The 23,878-nt window shown below is 37.4% G+C and overlaps 1 protein-coding gene across 1 annotated transcript in view; it reads left to right on the top strand.

Annotated features, from left to right (window-relative positions):
• The window catches only part of LOC138321032 (abnormal spindle-like microcephaly-associated protein homolog), a 45,901-nt gene extending 22,646 nt beyond the window's left edge, over positions 1–23,255 (top strand). The window contains exons 15-23 of the mRNA XM_069264422.1: positions 28–302; positions 1,885–2,079; positions 4,178–8,065; positions 8,347–8,496; positions 11,495–11,686; positions 12,010–12,202; positions 12,421–12,575; positions 13,524–13,673; positions 20,801–23,255. Coding sequence (XP_069120523.1) covers positions 28–302; positions 1,885–2,079; positions 4,178–8,065; positions 8,347–8,496; positions 11,495–11,686; positions 12,010–12,202; positions 12,421–12,575; positions 13,524–13,673; positions 20,801–21,076 — 5,474 coding nt within the window. The 3' untranslated portion in view covers positions 21,077–23,255. The remainder of the gene's footprint in view (positions 1–27; positions 303–1,884; positions 2,080–4,177; positions 8,066–8,346; positions 8,497–11,494; positions 11,687–12,009; positions 12,203–12,420; positions 12,576–13,523; positions 13,674–20,800) is intronic.
• The last annotated feature ends 623 nt before the right edge of the window (positions 23,256–23,878 follow it).

The raw sequence follows: 23,878 nt of genomic DNA, 5'->3' as shown, positions 1-23,878 counted from the left end.
AATGTAAACATGCTTATTTCCATGTAGTTGCTGAAGATCCAGTGCTGTTTGAGAATTTCCTTTCCAATGAGAAGGCCAACTTCAAGCTTCTGTATGAGAAAGTATCTGAGTTAGGTGGTATCCCCCTGATGTTGCGATCCATGGACATGTCCAACACAATCCCTGATGAGAAAGTAGTGGTCACTTACATCTGTTATTTGTGTTCCCGCCTACTGGACATTAGGCATGAGTCTCGGGCAGCCAGGGTCATCCAGTTGGCATGGCGACGGCACTACCTGAGGAGATCAAAGAAGGAATTACAGGTAAGGCTTTCTTGATTCAGTTGAGGATTGTTAGTTATGAAGTCACCTTGTTTGCTTCCAAATGATTTTTATAAAATGATCATGAATATAATGATAATTGAGCATGTGTAAATAGTACATAATCCTAGAGAAACCAGGTTACATAACATTAACGTGGGCTCAATGACAATTATGGTCACATAACCTAAACAAGATTAAAAGTTGTATATTGTATTTACAGTTTTCTGTGCAAATAAAGACTTGACTTTATGCTAGAAATTTCTTTACTTTTCTTTAAATACCTCTTTTTACCTGCATCCATGTCTGTCAACTTCTTAGATTTGACGGCTGATTGAATCAGAAATCATCATCTTTTAACAAGGCTCAAGTGTTCAATCTGATTGTGTTGAACCTTGACATATATTGCTGCAATATTGGTGTCACATCATCACATCATCACATCATCACATCATCGCATCATCACATCATCACATCATCACATCATCACATCATCACATCATCACATCATCACATCATCACATCATCACATCATCACATCATCACATCATCACATCATCACATCATCACATCATCACATCATCACATCATCACATCATCACATCATCACATCATCACATCATCATCACATCATCACATCATCACATCATCACATCATCACATCATCACATCATCACATCATCACATCATCACATCATCACATCATCACATCATCACATCATCACATCATCACATCATCACATCATCACATCATCACATCATCACATCATCACATCATCACATCATCACATCATCACATCATCACATCATCACATCATCACATCATCACATCATCACATCATCACATCATCACATCATCACATCACATCATCACATCATCACATCATCACATCATCACATCACATCATCACATCATCACATCATCACATCATCACATCATCACATCATCACATCATCACATCATCACATCACACATCATCACATCATCACATCATCACATCATCACATCATCACATCATCACATCATCACATCACACATCATCACATCACACATCATCACATCATCACATCATCACATCATCACATCATCACATCATCACATCATCACATCATCACATCATCACATCATCACATCATCACATCATCACATCACATCATCACATCATCACATCATCACATCATCACATCATCACATCACATCATCACATCATCACATCATCACATCACATCATCACATCATCACATCACATCATCACATCACATCATCACATCATCACATCATCAGCCAAAGTGATTGTTCCTTCAAAAACAGATGGACCTCCCTGTTGTATTACTATTAAATGCACTGTAATATTTTTCAAAAGCATGGCTATATGGCATTAATATCAGTAGAAAATGCAAATATTATATGATAAATAAGTACAACACGCCCTCACGATTTGTCAAGATAAAAATGTTTTGTGCTAAAAGCTTATTATAATATTAAGATATTTATAAAATGTTTGCAAGAGCACCTTACATTAAAAACATATCTGCCAATCTGAATTCTGTAAGTGTTTGAATATTTTTTGTGTTGTTGATACAGTTGAAGCATGATGCGGCAGTGATCATCCAGAAAGCTGTTAGGAATTTCCTGAGAGCCAGACAGGCTGTCAGAAAGGAGAAGGGTGTAAGGGTCATACAGAAGTATGTACGGTCATGGCTGGCTCGACAGATTGTCGCAAAACTGAAGGCTGCAAAGGAGCTAGAACATCTCACGAATGCAGCATGTATATTACAGGTATTGGTTATTAAATGGATGTACATACCATATTTGACCCAATAAGCGCCAATGTCCCTATAGGCGCTCCTCCCCTTTTTGAGGCCTCATTTCAATTGCCCGAGAATAATATCCAAACTATCAAAACTGTATAGGTGTGCAATAATTTTGTTTTATTAATTATAAGCTTCTTTTCATATTTTTCAATTTTTAAATGCCCTCGATGCTTATTGGGTCGAATACGGTATTTGTCATTATTTGGGCTTATCACCTAAGAACATCAGTTTCAAAGAAAGCGACATGTAAATCACTTTTAGTGTTTGAATATTTGAAAGTACTATGCATGGGATTTAAAAAGCAACTATTTTTGTTAAACGTTCAGAAACACAAAAACATTTTTGCTGTTTATGGCATTAATAGTAAACAGGAATAATTCAGTACCACATGATACCTGATAACGTTTGTGAAGGACCATCCTCGATACTCCAGGGGTTCCGATCACATAGATCTGTACACCTGAGGAAGGTGAAAGACTAATATCTCCAAAGGTGATGGAGCGTAACAATTTGTAATCTTCTTGCTGAAATTACGTTAGTGATGTAATTTCATCACCAATAGAAACAATAGTCCCACACAAACGTTATGGGGTGTCATGTGGTACGTGGATTATTCCCATTGTTCAGATACCACTTATCTGACACCGAGCCTTAAGTTTAAATCCAATGTTGCGTAACTGTTTGTTGGTGATATTGGCTATGTTGACAAATTTTCCCATGAAAACTTTTGTTACCTTGTATACCTTAAATGAGTTTGGTGTATATAGCCTCAAAAACAAAGCTGCATCTACTTTTCACTGGGCAATGTAGTTGTCTCCCCTTTACTAAGCCACATCTAATATAGAATAGTTACCATTTTAATGCATTTTTTATTGAAACCTGAAAAGAAATAATACAGACAGTATCTAATATGAAAAACCTCGCCTCTTCTGACAGTCAAATTGATGTGTGAAACCTGTAACATTTAAGGCCAGTTTACACAGTGTGTTTTCCCACATGTGGTCAAATCAGATATGCATTGACCACATGTGGCAAGAGTGTGACATGGTATGCAAACTCACATATGTATCATAACTATGTGCTCATTTCTGAGGCCTTACTAATGAGTAAAATAAAAGAGATAACATGGAAGATCAATTTATTTGTTACAAAAGGAAATGATGAGCGTTGTAATTAAATCTTAATATAGACTCAAAAACAGTATGGTAAAAAATCTAAAATTAAAAGATTAGAAATAAAAATGGGAACATCAATCTCATCAAACATTTCTTGATTTATTTTTGGCCTGATTTTGAAATAATAGTTTCTTTAGATGGAAGTTTAGATCTACTTATTTGTTATTTTAAAAATAAAATGAAATAAAACTGTACAAATATGGCAATTATATATATGCATGTATATTATATACATCATTATGATGTAAATAGTGGGTGTTAAGCAAAATAAAAATGTACACATAATGTATTTATATAGAGTAAATATACACCTCTGAAGTTGATGCTGTTGTAATTAACCTCTACACACTATCTTCTGATTGGACATCTATTCAACAGACATGTTTTACCATTTGTGGTCAAACCACACATGCAAACCACACATGGAAAAACACACAGTGTAAACTGGCCTTAAGAGAAAGTAAATGGGTTTTTTTCAGATATTTACCCACTTCAGAAATATTGGTGCTGTTTTAAAATCCATTCATAGATAGAAATCTATGTGTCTTTAAATTTTGGGGTTGGTTAGATATTTTATACATATTAAGCACTGGCAGACAACTAATTCAACATGTTTACTGTTTCAGAAATATTTTATGTGAAAAAATTTCCACATACTGTCAGAGATGAAATATATCTGTTATTCATCAAGAAACAAGGAATATTCTATATATAACTTTTTTGTAAATTTTATGAGAGGGGGTCTTAGGTCTAGACGAAGGCTTACTGCTACTTGTACATGTATCAAAACTGATATTTTTACTTTGAAAAATATAATTAACTATTTATATGTCAAGTTTGGAATGCTAAATTTTTTATGTGTACAATTCTTTCTTTTGCTAATTTCAGGGAACCATCAGGAAATGGTTAGAGAAACGTATGGCTGTCAGACAAGCCGCCGCGACGAGAATTCAGGCTACCTGGAGATGTCACATTCAGAGACAAAAGTACAAGAAAATCCAATATGCGTGTATTATTTTACAGTCACAAACACGAATGTACATACAAAAATCTGCATTCCTCAAAATCAGGAAAGCTGTGATTTGTATTCAGCATCAATACAGAGCTCATTGTTCTATGGTACAACACAGGGGAGACTTTCTACAGATAAGATCAGCAGCCATCACCCTTCAGAGCAAATATAAAGGTCTGCGGCAAAGGAAAAAGTTCCTCCAACTGCGGGCATCTGTGGTGGAAATTCAGTCGACAGCTAGAATGTGGATAGAAAGAAAGAAGTACTTAACACTCCACTCAGCTGCTGTGAGCATACAGAGACATTATCGTGCCAGACTAGAAACAGCAGAAACAAGAAAGAAATTTCTTGTGAAGAAAGGTGCTGCTATAACAATACAAGCTTGGTTTAGAGGACATCAGGCCAGAGAGCATGTCAGATGTCTTAATGCTGCAGCGGTCATCATTCAAAGTCGCTTCAAGGGTTTCCAGGAACACAGGAAATATCTGAAGATCAAATCAGCTGTCATTGTTCTACAGAGGTGGAAAAGGGCAGTAACTCAAGGTAGATTAGCGAGGTCGGAGTTCAAAAAGGTCAGGACTTCAGTAGTCCAAATACAATCTGCTTACAGAGGCCACAGGGCAAGGTCAGACTTTTTAAAGAAGAGATCTGCAGCTATAACTATCCAATCTCACATCAGATGTCGTCAGGAAATGATAGCATACACAAAAGCGAGAACAGCTGTAACAATATTGCAGAGATGGTTCCGGGCAAGCAAAGAGGGAGAGAAGGTGAGGAGAGAGTTTTTGGTACAGAAAGGTGCAGCTATGACAATACAAGCTTTCTACAGAGGCTTCAGGGTCAGACAGCAGATCAAACATCTACATTCAGCAGCCACAAAGATTGAGGCAACATTTAAGGGACATCTCCAGAGGAAAAGGTTCCTACAAGAGAGAAAGGCTGTCATTGTCATTCAGCGACAGTTTACAGCAAGATTAGAAGGAAGGAGAGTGAGGAGAGAATACCTAATACAGAGAGGTGCTGCTTTGACCATTCAGGCTCACTTCAGGGGGCACATGGCCAGAAATATCATCAAACATCTTCATGCTGCAGCGGTCATCATTCAAAGTCGCTTCAAGGGTTTCCAGGAACACAAGAAATATCTGAAGATCAAATCAGCTGTCATTGTTCTACAGAGGTGGAAAAGGGCAGTAACTCAAGGTAGATTAGCGAGGTCGGAGTTCAAAAAGGTCAGGACTTCAGTGGTCCAAATACAATCTGCTTACAGAGGCCACAGGGCAAGGTCAGACTTTTTAAAGAAGAGATCTGCAGCTATAACTATCCAATCTCACATCAGATGTCGTCAGGAAATGATAGCATACACAAAAGTGAGAACAGCTGTAACAATATTGCAAAGATGGTTCCGGGCAAGCAAAGAGGGAGAGAAGGTGAGGAGAGAGTTTTTGGTACAGAAAGGTGCAGCTATGACAATACAAGCTTTCTACAGAGGCTTCAGGGTCAGACAGCAGATCAAACTTCTACATTCAGCAGCCACAAAGATTGAGGCAACATTTAAGGGACATCTCCAGAGGAAAAGGTTCCTACAAGAGAGAAAGGCTGTCATTGTCATTCAGCGACAGTTTACAGCAAGATTAGAAGGAAGGAGAGTGAGGAGAGAATACCTAATACAGAGAGGTGCTGCTTTGACCATTCAGGCTCACTTCAGAGGGCACCATGTTCGTCAAGATTTAGCAGCACAGCATTTAGCAGCACAAAGGATACAGTCTAAGGTTAAAGGTTATCTTCAAAGGAAAAGTTATCTCCGACTGAAAGCTGCAGCTCTAGTTATCCAACGGAGGTGGACCTCACACTTGTTAGGCCAACATCTTCGCCGTGAATTCCTGGTGAAAAAAGGTGCCGCTATGACAATGCAAGCAGCATTCAGAGGATACAAAGTACGTAAAACAATCACAATGTGTCACAAGGCAGCTGTAGTTATTCAGAGTCGGTACCGATCCCACAGAGCCACACTATCGTACCAGAAACTAAGGACAGCCAGCATCTGTATACAGCGATGGTACAAGAACCTCTTGTTCACCAGGCAGATAAAGGCAGACTATCAGTGTAACAGAGCTGCAGCTATTACTATCCAATCTTGGTACCGATGCCGCAGAGCTGTACAAAACCTGAACAGAGACAGAATTCATGTTGTCATGTCACAAGCAATTGTCAGACGTTTCCTTCAGAGGAGACGTTTTCTTAAGCTTAGACGTGCTGCTTTAGTTATTCAGCAGAGATTTGTTGCTAGAAGGCAGTGCATCAGCATGCGAAGAAAATTCCTTATCCAAAAAGGTGCTGCCATGACAATACAGGCAGTTTTCAGAGGACATTTGGTGCGACAGGATTTACGTCGGAAGCATGCAGCAGCTGTGTTAATACAAAGTCGTTATCGAACACATTTAGCTGTATCATCCTACGGTAGACATCGTCAGGCCGTGACTGCCATCCAGTCCTGGTACAGAAATTGCCTCTTTACTAAACGAGTTCGATTAGAATACCTCGGCATTAAGGATGCTGCTGTGGTTATTCAGAAACATTTTAGATCTTTTCTGGCTCGGCGGTCTTATCTTAGTGACCTTTCCAATATCATCCTTATCCAGACGTTAGTTCGTGGTATGCTACAGAGGATAGCCTATAGACGACTTCAGTGGGCAGCTGTTGTCTGTCAGACACGGTATCGCGCTATGGTTGCTAGTCATCAACAACAATGTCAGTACAACAAGCTCCGATCAGCAGCCATTATTCTTCAGTCAGCCTGGAGGAGACGTACAGCCCAGGTCATGTACAATAAAACCAAGTGGGCAACCATCTTGTTGCAGTCGCATGTTAGAATGGTTCAAAATCACAAGCAGTTCTGTCAGCTGAAGGCAGCAGCCATTTATTGTCAAAGATTAGTCCGTGCGAAACGTCAAATGCAGAATTGTCGGAGGGATTACCTAATAAGATTAGGTGCTATAATTACAATTCAAGCTCTCATAAAGTCCTACTTGGTTCAAAAACAATTCCATTCAACTTGCAAGTCTGTTATCTATGTTCAGGCTTGTGTGCGAAGATTCCTTGCACAGAGACAATACCGAAGTATATACAATGCTACTGTAGCTATACAGAGGCGTTTCAGAGCCAATTTGGCAACAAAGCGGCAGAGAAGCACATTCCTCAATCAGTGTCAAGCAGCCAAAGTAATTCAAACAAACTTTAGAAAAGCACAAGCCAGAAGACACTTGCAAAAAGTGCAGTCTTCCATTGTGATTCAGAAGACTTTAAGAATGTTTCTTGTGAGGCAGGACTTCTTGAAGCAGAGAAACGCTGCCATAGTGTTACAATCGCAGTACAGAGCGTTCCTTGTGCGAAAGGAGACAGCACATCGCAAGCAGGCACTGAAGTGCATCCAGAGGACTATCAAGATGTTTCTATTCAGAAAGAAGCTTTGTCATTGGATGCAGAAAAGAAATGAGGCTGCCACAAAGATTCAGTGTTGTTACCGTAGTTACCAAGCCCGTCGCCGTGAAATGAGATCAAATGCAGCCATGACTATACAGTCAGTATACAGAATGTATGCACAGAGGAAAATCTATCGTCATATGATACAGTGTATTATACACCTACAGAGTAGACTGCGGGGAGCCCTGGCCAGACGGAAGATGCAACATGTCCGGAAACAGCACAGTGCTGCCACCTGTATACAGACAGCCTACAGATCCTTCAAGAGGAGACAAGCAGAGAAGGTAGGTTGTACTAAAACTTGTCATTTACTGTTACTGTAATTTACCTCATGTTAACCTTTATGGTACTTGTACAGTTGGTCTGGATAGAATAGAACTAGTGAAATGCTGCATTCTATATTTGCTCATAGTATATTAAATTGGCAATCTCTGGTTATCTGTGAAGGTAGGGTTTGGAATGAGGATAACTGAGTGAATCTTATTTGAAATTTGAATGTATTTATAACTTTTTTATAAATTTTTCATTCTACATTGAAGTGCTAACATTGTCATATTCTAAACAGGAATTGAGGAGGAAGAGGGAGCAGTACCTAGAAAAGTTCAGTAGTGTTGTTTCAGCTCAGCTCTCTGTGATAAAGATACAGCGGTGTTACCGTAACCATCGAGTTCTGCTGCTCGCCCAACAGCGTCTTCACTCCATCATCACCATACAGGTAAACTAACACAGCGTCTCCACTCCATCATCACCATACAGGTAAAACTACACCGCGTCTCCACTCCATCATCACCATACAGGTAAAACTACACAGCGTCTCCACTCCATCATCACCATACAGGTAAAACTACACAGGGTCTCCACTCCTTCCATCACCATACAGGTAAAACTACACCACGTCTCCACTCCTTCATCACCATACAGGTAAAACTACACCGTGTCTCCACTCCATCATCACCATACAGGTAACTAACACAGTGTCTCCACTCCATCATCACCATACAGGTAAACTATCATCACCATACAGGTAACACTACACAGTGTCTCCACTCCATCATCACCATACAGGTAAAACTACACAGCGTCTCCACTCCATCATCACCATACAGGTAAAACTACACAGCTTGTCCACTCCATCATCACCATACAGGTAAAACTACACAGTGTCTCCACTCCATCATCACCATACAGGTAAAACTACACAGCGTCTCCACTCCATCATCACCATACAGGTAAACTAACACAGTGTCTCCACTCCATCATCACCATACAGGTAAAACTACACAGCGTCTCCACTCCATCATCACCATACAGGTAAAACTACACAGTGTCTCCACTCCATCATCACCATACAGGTAAAACTACACAGTGTCTCCACTCCATCATCACCATACAGGTAAACTAACACAGTGTCTCCACTCCATCATCACCATACAGGTAAAACTACACAGTGTCTCCACTCCATCATCACCATACAGGTAAAACTACACAGTGTCTCCACTCCATCATCACCATACAGGTAAACTAACACAGTGTCTCCACTCCATCATCACCATACAGGTAAAACTACACAGCGTCTCCACTCCATCATCACCATACAGGTAAACTAACACAGTGTCTCCACTCCATCATCACCATACAGGTAAACTAACACAGTGTCTCCACTCCATCATCACCATACAGGTAAAACTACACAGTGTCTCCACTCCATCATCACCATACAGGTAAACTAACACAGTGTCTCCACTCCATCATCACCATACAGGTAAAACTACACAGTGTCTCCACTCCATCATCACCATACAGGTAAAACTACACAGCGTCTCCACTCCATCATCACCATACAGGTAAACTACACAGTGTCTCCACTCCATCATCACCATACAGGTAAAACTACACAGCGTCTCCACTCCATCATCACCATACAGGTAAACTAACACAGTGTCTCCACTCCATCATCACCATACAGGTAAACTAACACAGTGTCTCCACTCCATCATCACCATACAGGTAAACTAACACAGTGTCTCCACTCCATCATCACCATACAGGTAAAACTACACAGTGTCTCCACTCCTTCATCACCATACAGGTAAAACTACACGCGTCTCCACTCCATCATCACCATACAGGTAAAACTACACAGTGTCTCCACTCCTTCATCACCATACAGGTAAAACTACACGCGTCTCCACTCCATCATCACCATACAGGTAAACTAACACTGCGTTTCCACTCTTTCATCACCATACAGGTAAAACTACACAGTGTCTCCACTCCATCATCACCATACAGGTAAAACTACACAGCATCTCCACTCCATAATCACCATACAGGTAAAACTACACAGGGTCTCCACTCCTTCATCACCATACAGGTAAACTAACACAGTGTCTCCACTCCATCACCATACAGGTAAACTAACACAGTGTCTCCACCCCATCATCACCATACAGGTAAACTAACACAGTGTCTCCACTCCATCATCACCATACAGGTAAAACTACACAGTGTCTCCACTCCATCATCACCATACAGGTAAAACTACACAGCGTCTCCACTCCATCATCACCATACAGGTAAAACTACACAGTGTCTCCACTCCTTCATCACCATACAGGTAAAACTACACGCGTCTCCACTCCTTCATCACCATACAGGTAAACTAACACAGTGTCTCCACTCCATCACCATACAGGTAAACTAACACAGTGTCTCCACCCCATCATCACCATACAGGTAAACTAACACAGTGTCTCCACTCCATCATCACCATACAGGTAAAACTACACAGTGTCTCCACTCCTTCATCACCATACAGGTAAAACTACACGCGTCTCCACTCCATCATCACCATACAGGTAAAACTACACAGTGTCTCCACTCCTTCATCACCATACAGGTAAAACTACACGCGTCTCCACTCCTTCATCACCATACAGGTAAACTAACACTGCGTTTCCACTCTTTCATCACCATACAGGTAAAACTACACAGTGTCTCCACTCCATCATCACCATACAGGTAAAACTACACAGCATCTCCACTCCATAATCACCATACAGGTAAAACTACACAGGGTCTCCACTCCATCATCACCATACAGGTAAACTAACACAGTGTCTCCACTCCATCATCACCATACAGGTAAAACTACACAGGATCTCCACTCCATCATCATCACCATACAGGTAAAACTACACAGTGTCTCCACTCCATCATCACCATACAGGTAAAACTACACAGGGTCTCCACTCCTTCATCACCATACAGGTAAAACTACACAGGGTCTCCACTCCATCATCACCATACAGGTAAAACTACACAGTGTCTCCACTCTTTCATCACCATACAGGTAAAACTACAACTTTGACCTGTCAAAATTTGCACCATAATACATGGTTAATTACACAAGTCAGAGAGTACACAAACACTACCATACAGGTAAAACTACACAGCTTGTCCACTCCATCATCACCATACAGGTAAAACTACACAGGGTCTCCACTCCATCATCACCATACAGGTAAAACTACACAGTGTCTCCACTCCTTCATCACCATACAGGTATAACTACAACTTTGACCTGTCAAAATTTGCACCATAATACATGGTTAATTACACAAGTCAGAGAGTACACAAACACTGTTTACAGAACACAAACAGAGGGCCATGATGTACAAAACTACTAAAACCTGATGGCATTTCTTTTTCAGCGATGGATGAGAGCAAAGTTAGCCCGTAAGCGATATTCACGTTTCGTATCTGCCATTAGGGTTGTTCAGGCCAAGGCCAGACAACATCTCCGTCATCGGGAAGAAGCCGTGATAAGACTTCAGGCAGTTATACGTGGTTGGCTGGGGCGGCGTCATGTGATCCGCAGGGAACAGCACATCATAAAATTGCAGGTGAGTTATTTTACCCTATTACATTTGTTTGTTTTATGCTTTGAATGATCCACATTACAAGCTATGGCCAGAGGATTGGTTTTGACATTCTACTGCAAACTCTCAATATTTAGTCCCAAGTTTGAGGCTTATTGGTATGAATGACTGGACAACATCAACTACAGGCTGTACTTTATATATATACAAAGTACTGTCTGTAGTTGATGTTTGTCCAGTTGTAGTACGTATTCAGGCACCACTGAAATCTGGCTTTTCTGAGTGTTTTGCCAGTGGTGGGATTTTATATGAAGGCTTATAGACATCAAATTTTGTTTACTTTTTAGTCCATTTGGAGAGGAAGGAAAGTAAGAAAGGCTTACAAATCTAAGAAACTGGAAACTATCCGCAATAACCTAAAGGAGGCAACAAAAACAGCTACAGATGATAAGAAGCTTGGAAACAGGACAGAGTCGGCTCTCGATTATCTCCTCAAGTACAAACAGTTGTCACACATTCTAGAGGCCTTGATACATCTGGGTAAATCTAGTTTCTGTACTTTTTAGGAACAATTATGAGATTGAATTTGACTTATCAAAATCATGGTATCTATGTGAATGTTCTTTAACTGAGACAAAACTTGATTTTGATTTGTGTTCTGCTAAAAACAGACAGAACTTTGAGTACATAGTATTTAAAGTTCTTTTGTATTATTTTCTAGCTGTAAAATATCTTTAACATGATTTTTTTTTTTTCAGAAACCTCGACTCGGCTGTCACCAGCTTGTTGTCAGAGAATGGTCAATGTGAATGCCGTGGGCGTGATTTATCGTCTCATACAGAGTTGTAACAGGAGTCAGCCTCACATGGAAATTATACGATATTCTATCAACATTCTCCTCAATCTGGCCAAGGTATTATTCTCTACTAATCTTTCCCATTCCTATCATTATACAGTAAAACCCCTATAACTCGAACAGCAGGGGATCAGATCAATAGTTCGAGGAATATGGGGTATTCAACTCATCCAAGGTTGGTCGCAATCTATCATCGACTGTTAAAATGTCTGTTCTCAAACGATGACAAACAATGCCTGTCAATGACTTTTTGATTATCATGATTTTCAGGATTTTAAATTTTTATGAAGGTGATTTTTGATAGCAATAATATCAATTTAAAAAAAAACAATTATTACATAAAGATCACCATTTGAAAATGTCTCAATCACCGAACACCTGTTTAATAAACACCTGGTTTAATACCATGTAATTGATGAAACAGTGATATATTTCTTTTCAAGGAATAAGGATTATTCGACGAATAGCTGTTTGAGCTATACAGGGTTTTGTTACATAAAATGTATTGGGACACAGTCAGGACAATGCAGTCAGTTTGACAAATGGGGGGTATTCGAGAAATGCAGGTTCTACATAAAGGGGTTATACTGTATATAGTAAACACTGCTAGTGGATTGTTTGAATCCTCAAGGTTTAGCTTTGCCTGAATGTTTTAACTCATTCTGAAGTTGAGGTTCCTGTGATTGACCTGTAAGAGTTTAAAATATCAGCCACCTTCTACAACAGCAGGTTTGCAGTTTTGGCCTTTGTAAACATAATCTATAAGAACAACCAAACAGCTAGATGAAGTGGTTGTTTTGTTTGACTCCACCATGAAGTGGAGTAAGGTGGGTGGGTGGGGGAGAGAAACTAGAGTAACCCATTTTATTCTGACATTTTAGTATTTCAATGTGCTGGTGTTTCTTACAATGTTAATGACCCCCTGACATGGTATAAGACAAAAGTAGTTACCAGTCCATACAATCACTTCATTGATGCTGAGATGTGACTTGTTTCTTGTTTCAGTATGAGAAAACCCGTAGTGCTGTGTATGAAGTTGAGGGAGCCATAGAATGTCTTCTGGAGTTAATGCAAGTTTACCGTGAGAAGGGCCACATCTTCAGCTGTTCCTGTACACTGATGGGCATACTGGGCATGGTGGAGGACAAGAGACAGGCAAGTAGTCTAAGTTTTCTTTTTATACCCTCCACAACAAAGTTAGAGGGGAGCGGAATATACTGGAATCGGGTTGTCTGTCTGTCTATCTGTAGACGTCCGTCAAACTCCTCTTAAACTACTGTACAGATTTAGATAAAATTTAGTACACAGAACCCTGCCTGACATAAAGGGGAGTTGAGTAAACTATATTGGGTTCTGCAATGTCCCCTATTAATGGAGTTATTACTGAAATTGTGCTGTGGGGGTTATTAGTCGTCAACAATCATCTCCCCCCTCCCTTAAATTTCACAATGGACTGTTCTAGTTCTTGATTTTAAAGAGTCCAAGTGGTGTCGTTAGAGGTGAAAAGTTAGGTTGTAAATGTATGTATAAAGGATGGGTGTAAGTATATTTTTATATTTATTATATCTATGGTTGGTATCAAGATATATTGAGTTTTAAATGAGTATTTATTTCATATGGGAGTTAGGGAAACAAGTCTTTAAGTTTTTATTTTTGCAAGCCATGCACACAAAATTTAAAACTTTGGGACACATTTCATAAAATCTTACTAGAAATTAATACAAATTTAAGATAACGTTTATCACATAAATACAAAAACTTTATTTCTACGACAAAATGTGGTGCATAACTCCAGGGGAAGCAGTCATTTTGTTCCACTGTTCTTGAAATTCTAACATCACTTTATTACTCTTTTCATGACGTCACAATTAATATTTTGCCTGGCACAGCCAATGAAAATCTCAAAATCTCAAAACCTCAAAACTTTCAGTTGAATCAGAATCTTTTCACAGCAGCACCAATGTTTGCATGTCTATCAATGCTCATTGTTAAATGATTGACGTTTGTTTGATGTCCTATCTGCTTATGACCCTGATCATTGTACTGTTCAAATAATACACAAGCCATATCCAGATGGTTTTAATCAGATTGAATACAGGATGGCTGCTGCTACTATACATTTATTGCCCTGACAGTAGGGAGACATGACACTTTGTTTACCCATAGCCAAGGCATGTCATATTTCCCGAGGGCGTATATATATATGTAGTGATTTCCTCCATCATACCATGTAATATTTTATTATATGACTGGTGCTTTTGCTGTATTTTGATTGGTCAATACGTTTCTCAGAAGTATTCATCAACTGCGATATCAACCCTGAAATCGGCGGCAAAAAGCACGCGAGGTTACTGGACTCAGTCCAGATACCTCTCGCGAGTCCAGTAACCTGTGTCAAAAATAGATCGAGGAAAACTCCCTTGAAATGTGACGTCATAATCACTTTTGACGTCAAGTCGTACCCAAATATAGCGTAACAGGAGTTTCCCTTATTCAATGACGTCGGGATAATCTATTGTGACGTCAGTATTATATATAGTCGGCAACATATATGCGGAAGGCAGCAAGTTTACTGCGATCAACAGTAACAACTGCAAACTTCAATTTATAGAAAACGTTCAAGAATGCCAGACGGGTTGCAGTTGATACAATATTCCAGTTCTACCAGTCTAAACTGTTAGCAAGAAGCATTTGGATATTTACCATATACTACATGTAATTGCTTTTGTAAACAGAAAGTTTGCAAATATCATCTTGTTTTTTCGTAGATTTTAAAGTCTTTTTGAAGAGCCGGGTTAATATCATGTAAGTGTCATATAATAAAACAGTTATCGACCTATTTTCAGGTGGATACGGTGAGTTATCAACCCTCGAAAATGATATAACTCTTGGCCTCCAGCCTCGGGATATATCACTTACTCGGGTTGATAACTCACAGTATCCACCTGAAAATAGGTGGATAATTGTATATTGTTTACCCATGGCCAAGGCATGTCATATTTCCCGAGGGCGTAGCCCGAGGGAAATATGACTTGTCGTGGATAAACTAAGTGTCATGTCTCCCTACTGTCAGGGCAATAAATTGTTTATAATACCGAACAAAGTTTTTTCGCGCTACTGTTACCGTGTTGGGCTAATGTTACAGTTATTGTTCAATAATAAGTTAGATCTACAGTATCTTTCAGCCTAAATCAACTCCCTTTAGCATGTTACATCATATAAACCTTACATCGAGTGTAATTGTGTTATCTGTATCTTTTATCATAAAGATATTACTAAATTCGTTGGTCAAAGGCAGATGGAAGCGTCGTCTGCCATCCATTTTGTTTGTTATCGGAATACCTCGAAGAGTTCCGTTACACGAATGACAACTCCTGCTAAAGGTTAAAGGGGTTCCACATGGGGGAAACATGATTTTTGAACATGACGTTCAGCGGGATACACAATGTTTTGTCGCCCGCACACGTGACGTCTCTCGACCAATCAGCAACTGTGACTCATCAGTGAGGTATAATAATACTTAGTGTAAAACCATTTTGGGAAAGGGAGGACTGTTTGGTCGTATAATGTGGCAGGGTGGGATGAGCTGAAAGACAATAAGTAAACTAGTTTAGACTTTAGTGTTCATCTAGCTTATTAGGTCTTGCCAGGTTTTGGTAGGTGGGAAAGTTTGAGGATCTAGGGGGGAAAAAATCCAAGTTACACTCAGTCAGTACATGGTAACTGCGCCATGTGGGATTCAAACTAGCTACCCTAAAGTGGAAGGCTTGTAGTATTATTTAACACCACAGGAAAAGAAAACCAACATTAGTGAAATGAAAATACCTGATATCAGCTTCAAATTTGTTAATCTAGTGATAGCATTTGGACTGGCTTATCTTTGATGTGAATGTTTTAGTGAGCTTGCATACACTACATGACACTACATTTTTACAGGTTCATGTTTGTTTTAGATTGAACAACTTGTTGTTTATGAAACGTACATATGATATGGATATGTTGCATAATCCAGGAATCTGTTAGACATGAGACACTTTTGAATTGCATCCACACTTCCTTCAGCTATCAGTGTATGTTATATTGAAAGGTACTTTGTGTAAGAAATCATTACATGTATGTACAATATTCTATTGTGCCTTTATTGCCTTCCTGGTGAAGTTACTGAAATTATTTTTGTTATAATTCCTTCATCATCAAATATGGAAGTCAATTTTCAGGGTTATAGACTAATAGAATCTTACATGGGTCTGTGAAGTGGACAGGGATATCTCAACCCGAGTGAAAGATTTTTGCCGGTCAACCCGAGGCTTGCCGAGGGTTGACGGCCAAAATCTTTCACTCGGGTTGAGATATCCCTGTCCACTTCTTAGACCCGTGTTTCAACAATATTTCAGAATTTCACTTAAATCCCATTAGCTTGTTGAATGAAATTGCACATGGTATAAATAAATCCAAAATTGTCCCTAGAAAAGTCGTAATTGTAAATCCTCTGAATTCAATGAACGTTCTGGGGGCACTGACTGTTTTGAACTGGTCTGAAAATCACTGTTATATGCATTCATTTTAGCAAGGCGCTTTCAAACAAACGCCTAAATTGCAAGTCTAGTTTCATATGTCATTTCTTTACCACATCAGACATTAGAAAGAAATGTCCTTTTAGCAATAAAAGTCGCTAAAGCCGACTTTATACATATATCGCTTAAATTGAGAAAGTAATATCCCTCCATCACTTTTGGTGGACAAGGTGAAAATGAATTTACAGATAATTGTCCAACCCAAAAGCATGCTTCATGCATTCCGATCATGAATGTTATTCATCACATATCACACAGGCAAAGGTAATTCTATGTTGCCATTGTCTATGTCGGATTTGTCATGGTTGAGTGCAATTGGTAGTTACCCAAGCTCATAGACTAAGGCAAAAAAAAATGGCTAATATTAGAAATAAAAGTGTACTTTATTAACACAAAGACTTGCTATGTTTTAAGTAAGAGATTAGCCTCAAACTGTACAATATGTTGGAGAGAGAACAGATCTCGGCCTCGATACAGTTCTCTCTCCCACGTATTGTACAGTTATCGGCTTATCTCCATAACATACATTACCATACAAAGCAAAGCTAAGTTCCGGATCTAAATCACCCTAATAGCTAACTCATGGGACATCTCTTTCATTAGTCTTTGGATTAGTTTTGTTACATCTTAATACTTATATATATAATATGGCATCTGATCGTAAGTTACTGCACATTACAGAGATTTCTAATTAGTCAAAATTTAGATATTGTCTGATTTCGCTGAAAATTGCTACTGGTATATACAATGTACGGTATGCATTTTGAAGAACAACATTTTTCAAAGAATTGGGTTTTGTTTTTTTGTTTTTTTTTTGTGGGTGGGGGGGGGGGGATTTTATCAATGGATGTTGTATGGATTGATGCCTATTGATTGACACATCATAATCATTTTGTAATTAAATGTTACCAAATTAATATTACGGATGCTTCTGATTGGTGGAAAATCATATTGTTTTATGAAGCTGAAAATAATAGGGTTTTTGAAGAATACCAAATACAATGGTTGTTGTTTTTGGTTACTAGACTGAAAGTTTTAATGAAACGTTAAAGTTACACTTTTATAGGACGATTTATGATTTTAAGAGATGACATATATAAAAGTCCTATTTTCAAAAAGAATGTATCACACTCAGTAGCTGGTTATTTTCATGGAGATATTTTTTACGATTCTGTGGATCATTGCTATGATCGTGAAAAATTGATCCGCAAAATATTGAGAATATTATTGAATCATTTTATTCCCTGAAAACCAAATCTTAAAAATTCAAAATTACAAAAATTTGATTTTTGCATTTGAGCTGAAATTGTGTAAATTTTGGCCCACATAAATATCCAGCTATATAGTATGTAATTGATATTAGATCAAAGTTTTAGATGGCGTTGCCAACTGATGATTAAAAAAAAAACATGTTGTTTTTTTCTTTTCTTTTTTATATTTTCCACTCCACATGAAATCATGGAGAATTAATACTACCGGTAAACTGGCAACAAAAACTGTTTAAATGATGGTATTACAAGAATCAGATGCACCCTAAATTAATTTCTATGTGTAATTCATTTTCTTTTGTGATATAGCTGCAAATATGGATTACATGTATTACAATTATTTATTTCACTTTTGTTCTTGAGCGGTACAGTTTTTTAAGGAAAATAAAATACTTATTTCAAACCTTTAAGAATGGTTAATAATATTGAATAAAGCTAAAAATCCTGAATTTGTTCGCATTAATTTCTTTGTCAATTAGCAATTTGTTAACAGATACTCTATATTGGATTGAAAGTGTCTAAAACAATTAAAGTGATACATGTGCTGTAAGAGAATTGTGTAGGCAGCATATCAGTGTCAGCTAGCCTTGGCATTGGAGCGTTAGTCTGTAACAGACCTTAACATTGATCTTCAACTCACGTGTTAGCTGTGGCTGTGAACTTGACTTCTGATTCCCTTAAGGGCTTGTTAAGTGCTTTATTTTGAGAAAGTCAGAGCTGCTGGCAGATCAATAATAGTAAAGGTACATAGCTGGCCACGTGGGATGGCAAAGGAGTGTGAGGATGTTCACATGTTGTAGCATGTGAGGAGACTCTGTTGGTGTATGTCATTATATTTGGTGCAGGAACTCCTGTTTTAGTTGAAATCAGTATGTCATATGCATCTCATGTGCTGATGTGTTATTCACTCACGAAAAAATTAATTTAACATCTTGGCAGGTGTTGTAATATCATGTAAAGTGCTATCATAATTAGCTGTTTGAATTTAGGATGTAAGAAAGCTTATCAATAATTTCATTAATATCTATGTAAATAACATCATATTAACTGAATATAAGGGGGGAACTCTTTTGAACACTTACAGAGTTTGCAGGGTGAGATTTCTAGACAATTTAATTCTAAGGTTGAATTATACCTGCTGATATTGAGACCGACCTTCAGGTTAAAGGTAAAAGATTTTCTAGTATATCACTATATGAAATGTAGTTGAAAACTAAAGTGTTTGTTAATCACCCTAAGACTATGATGTGTAATGCAATCTAATGGTGTTAGTAAGCACAGATTAAAGAATACAAAGGTTGAAAATGTCTTTCAAACATTGCAAGGGAATACAACAAGGGGATCTTTTAGGGGTAGGTCCTTTATTCTTAAATCGAAAAAGGAAGACATGTATATTTTTGTTTTAAGTTCGAATATCTGAATGGGAAAATTCCCATATCCCTGTCCCAGATATGGACAATGATATGTTATTAGGGACTGCAGATCAAATTTTTGATTTTGTTCGTTTCAAAATGAAAAAAAAAAGTCTTTTTTTTTAATGGTTTTATTTAAAAAAAAAAAAAATACATATCCGATTTGTGGTCAGTCCATGGTGATTTTGAATAATAATGAAGTCTTAATTCTCTCTACTTGTGTGTGGACGTGTATGTGTTTGTCAAGTTTGCAAAGGTTAAAATAGCAATGTAATGTATTTACATCAATGCCAGGATCATACCTGGAGAGAGTGAAACGTGAGGATGTGAAAACGTTTGTTAGTTATTGCGAGTATTGATTGGGTTTAGTTCTGTCTTATAACGTCTGCCCCTAGTGTTTCTGACCTCATCAGGTAGACATCCGCCTCAGTATAAGGCCATATAGATTATCACCTGTCAAAGCGTGAAGACAGATTATAAACCCTTAGGAAGAATGAAAAAAATACTGAATGCCTCGTTAGCAGATATAGGCAGATGTAGCCCCAAAATAATATTCTCGTGTTTCAGACTAAGTCCTCATAAAAGTTTTTTTCTCTTGTATGAGGGGAAGCTATTCTAAGGTTTAATTTTTCTCATCACCTGAAGGTTATTAACGGCATTTATATAATTTTCCATCACATGACAGTGATCAACCTCCAACTGAAATTATTGGTAACAGAAAAAAGCAAACTGGTTTTACTAACTCCTACTTACATATTGAAATGTAAATCAAATCCCTACACAATGTATCGGCTATTTCACTTCCCCAGAATCTATTCAGTTTGGTAAAAAATAATTCAGTGATAATTATACCTAAAAGCGCTTCTACCATTTTGATAGGCCTCAAACTCACTCACATTTGAATTGCAATCTTTATCAGGTGGTTTCTCAATTTTGTTTATAATGCAAATTTGTTTGGTTTTAATCTACTCCAATTAAGCATAAATCAGTGATTTAATTCAGCTAATGTATTATAATCTCTGTTTTAGGTCATACTAACAGACAAAAAAGTTGTTGGCAAGCTTCAGAGTCTTTATACACTGACGGCAAGGAAACACAAGATTACAGAGACCAGGATGATTAGACAGGCAAAGATCTCAGCAGCCAAGAGCTTTAACGCAACCCTACCTATATTGGCCTCACAGAAAAAACAACACCGGATTCACCCAGCGTGGGTCTTACAGCGTAACCAGATGCGACATATTGAAGACCCTCTACAAGCCATCAAGTTTGTGCTAGACAATTACCATCTTTCACCAAAATGAAGACATTTTGCAGAAAACTTAATTATGGCAATTATTGATGCACCAGACTTATTTGAGCTTATTAGTTTTAAGTGGTTAAATTCACTTTTTCTTTTGTTAGTTACAAAAAAACCTCTGATTTTAACATCCAATATATACTGTTTTCACAGTAATTAGCGCCCCTCCCCCTATAAGTGTCCCTCCCCTTTTCTGGAGGAGTTGAATTTGTATAAACGCCCCCATCCCATGGATTTAACAACGTTTTACAACATGTGATTCCTCTAACATCAGCATTGTATCCCATATTACATGAACTTGTGAGTACTGTACAATTTTTGATTTAAAAAAATGAATAAATTTGTACATTGTACAAGGCTCATTTTGATAGTTGAAAAAACATGTGCACTAGTGTGACATGCATAAAATTAACTTACAACTTTATCATTATGTCATAGCATTTTTTATTACACATAATGTGTTCTATTTAAGATTGTGCATCCAAATTATTCTTATAAGAATCAATTTTTGAGGATTTCCGTGTATTTGCTATTGTGTTTTACTGAATGTGTAGGTTCTAGGCAAATCTTTGTTTAATTCAGGTTTTCTGATCTTAAAATTCTCACTCATTTCTCCTGTTTTTCTTTCTTCTCACTAGGATTATTTTTTTCAGTCTCTCCTTAACCATAATTTTCTCTGTAATTCTCATCTCTCTTTCATTTCTCTCCTCAACTGTCTCTCTTTCATTAGTTAAGATTCCTACAACTAATAAGATAATTAATCCAATCTTATAAAGTTTAAAAAAAAAAAATTAAATCAAAGTTCTCCCCATATGTACAAAATGCATACCCGTATCTTCCTGTGTATTGATTAGCTAAATTTCACTAGTAGATTTCAACAACAAAATTATTTATGTGGAAGTTTTTTATGACCAGGAATGCCATATATACCATATTTACTAAAGTATGTACTTTAACCAACATAGATTTGTTTGTTAATAATTAGTTGTACTATTTTTTCCGCTGAATATCTGATCTAGGGACCAGGAATTGACTTTGACACAACCGGAGTTTCGAGTCATCAAAATTCGAGTCATCCGATCTTAAAATACATACACAAAGAATTAAGGACAAAAAACGGGACTTGAAAATTAATTCGACTCAACCGGAATTTCGACTCAAGCGATTTTGAGATAACGAGTTTCGACTGTATGTTAATGTGATAATTAGGGTGCTAAGCTTGCTGGTAAGTCAAAGACCCACTACATCTATAGACTATATTGATTTAGGACTATGATATAACCTCTATTTATATAAGTCTGTAGCATGTCTTTGACTTACCTGCATGCTTAGCACCAATGTCAATAACATATAACTCTTGATTTGGTACAATTTCAAGACCTTGAAACTACTTCATGTAACTTTCATAAAATTTAGTAGTCTATAACTGCAGTAGGTCTTTGACTTACCAGTATGCTAAACACCTATGGTTATTGCAATATTTATGAATGGCAAAATTTGTTGTGTTAGATATGTAAATGCAAAATAGAATGTGTATTTATGAAAAAGAAATTCCAATTAGAGTGGTGATTTCTATATGTAACCATAGGTTTTCCAGTCTGAGAGTTAAATGATAAAGCAGTGATGTAATACACCATAGAAAGAGTACTAGTATTGGTGTGTACCAAAGTTATTGTCATTTCCAATGTGAAAGAGTAACAAAACCTAATTAAATTAAATGTATGCATGTTAAAAATTTCCGTCTTTGCATATTACAGAGTTAGCTCCTTTGCGGATGGGTATCTATTGTGTCGTCATTATTTTGTGAGCGTAATTAACATCATTTTCTCCATATTACACACGCAAATATATGACTCACACACTCAATAACTAACCACAAGGGCAGATAACTCTTAATATGCAAATACATAATAGATAAACCAAAGATATCTGAAAGTCTTTTGATTGCATTGTATGGCATTATATTTTTTACAATTCAAGTGTTTTAACAGAACTGTTTTATTTGTCAAATTGTATTTAGGGGTGGGGCAAAAATCCTCTGATCATGCTTTTACCTGTTTGATCGTTTCCACTCTTGAAAGGCTTAAATTATGTATGTATTTTATATAGTCAGAAAATGTAGATAAATTAAAAAGAAATATTAAGAAATTCATACATGTTTTATTTTACTACAATCATGATATTATTACAAGAAATTGAATGTCCTTTAATTGTTACCATGTATAAAGTTACCATCATAAACATTATATTGTATAATGTGAAAACAATACAAGACATTTCTTCATATCAATAATTTGTTATGTTATTTATTGATTTAGACTCGATTTATCATGTTTTCCAGACTGCAAGGAATAGTTAAACAAATTTGTTAAAAACCCATGTTAAATGGGACATTTCAAAACCTGTAGGAACCCTCATTATTTAATCTGATGCTTGAAATGTACATGTATTCAAAGCAGTAATTTTTCAAAAAAAAACCAACAAAAACCAAATATCCACAAATAACAACTTACCAAAACAAAGTCACCAGAAAACGACCAATTTTAAGTATGGATTTAAAGGCATGAACATTTAAGGATGAGTAAAAGTTTATGTAAATATCTGAAGTTAAATACTGTTAAAATATCTCAATAAGTTCTAATGTGTACGCCAGGGAAGTTCTAACAGTGCGATTTGGCTGAGACTTGCATGAAATTATCCTGACATGGTCCCGTCAAAGTGTTGTTATTTTTCGGGTTGATCTGAAATCCAGGATGGCCACCACAGCCGCCATCTTGAAAACACATTTTGAGGGACTTCTTCTCAG

Source organism: Argopecten irradians, chromosome 4 (genome assembly GCF_041381155.1).
Source record: "Argopecten irradians isolate NY chromosome 4, Ai_NY, whole genome shotgun sequence".
Classification (NCBI taxonomy): Eukaryota; Metazoa; Mollusca; class Bivalvia; order Pectinida; family Pectinidae; genus Argopecten; species Argopecten irradians.
This window is presented reverse-complemented; position numbering and strand designations above follow the sequence as displayed.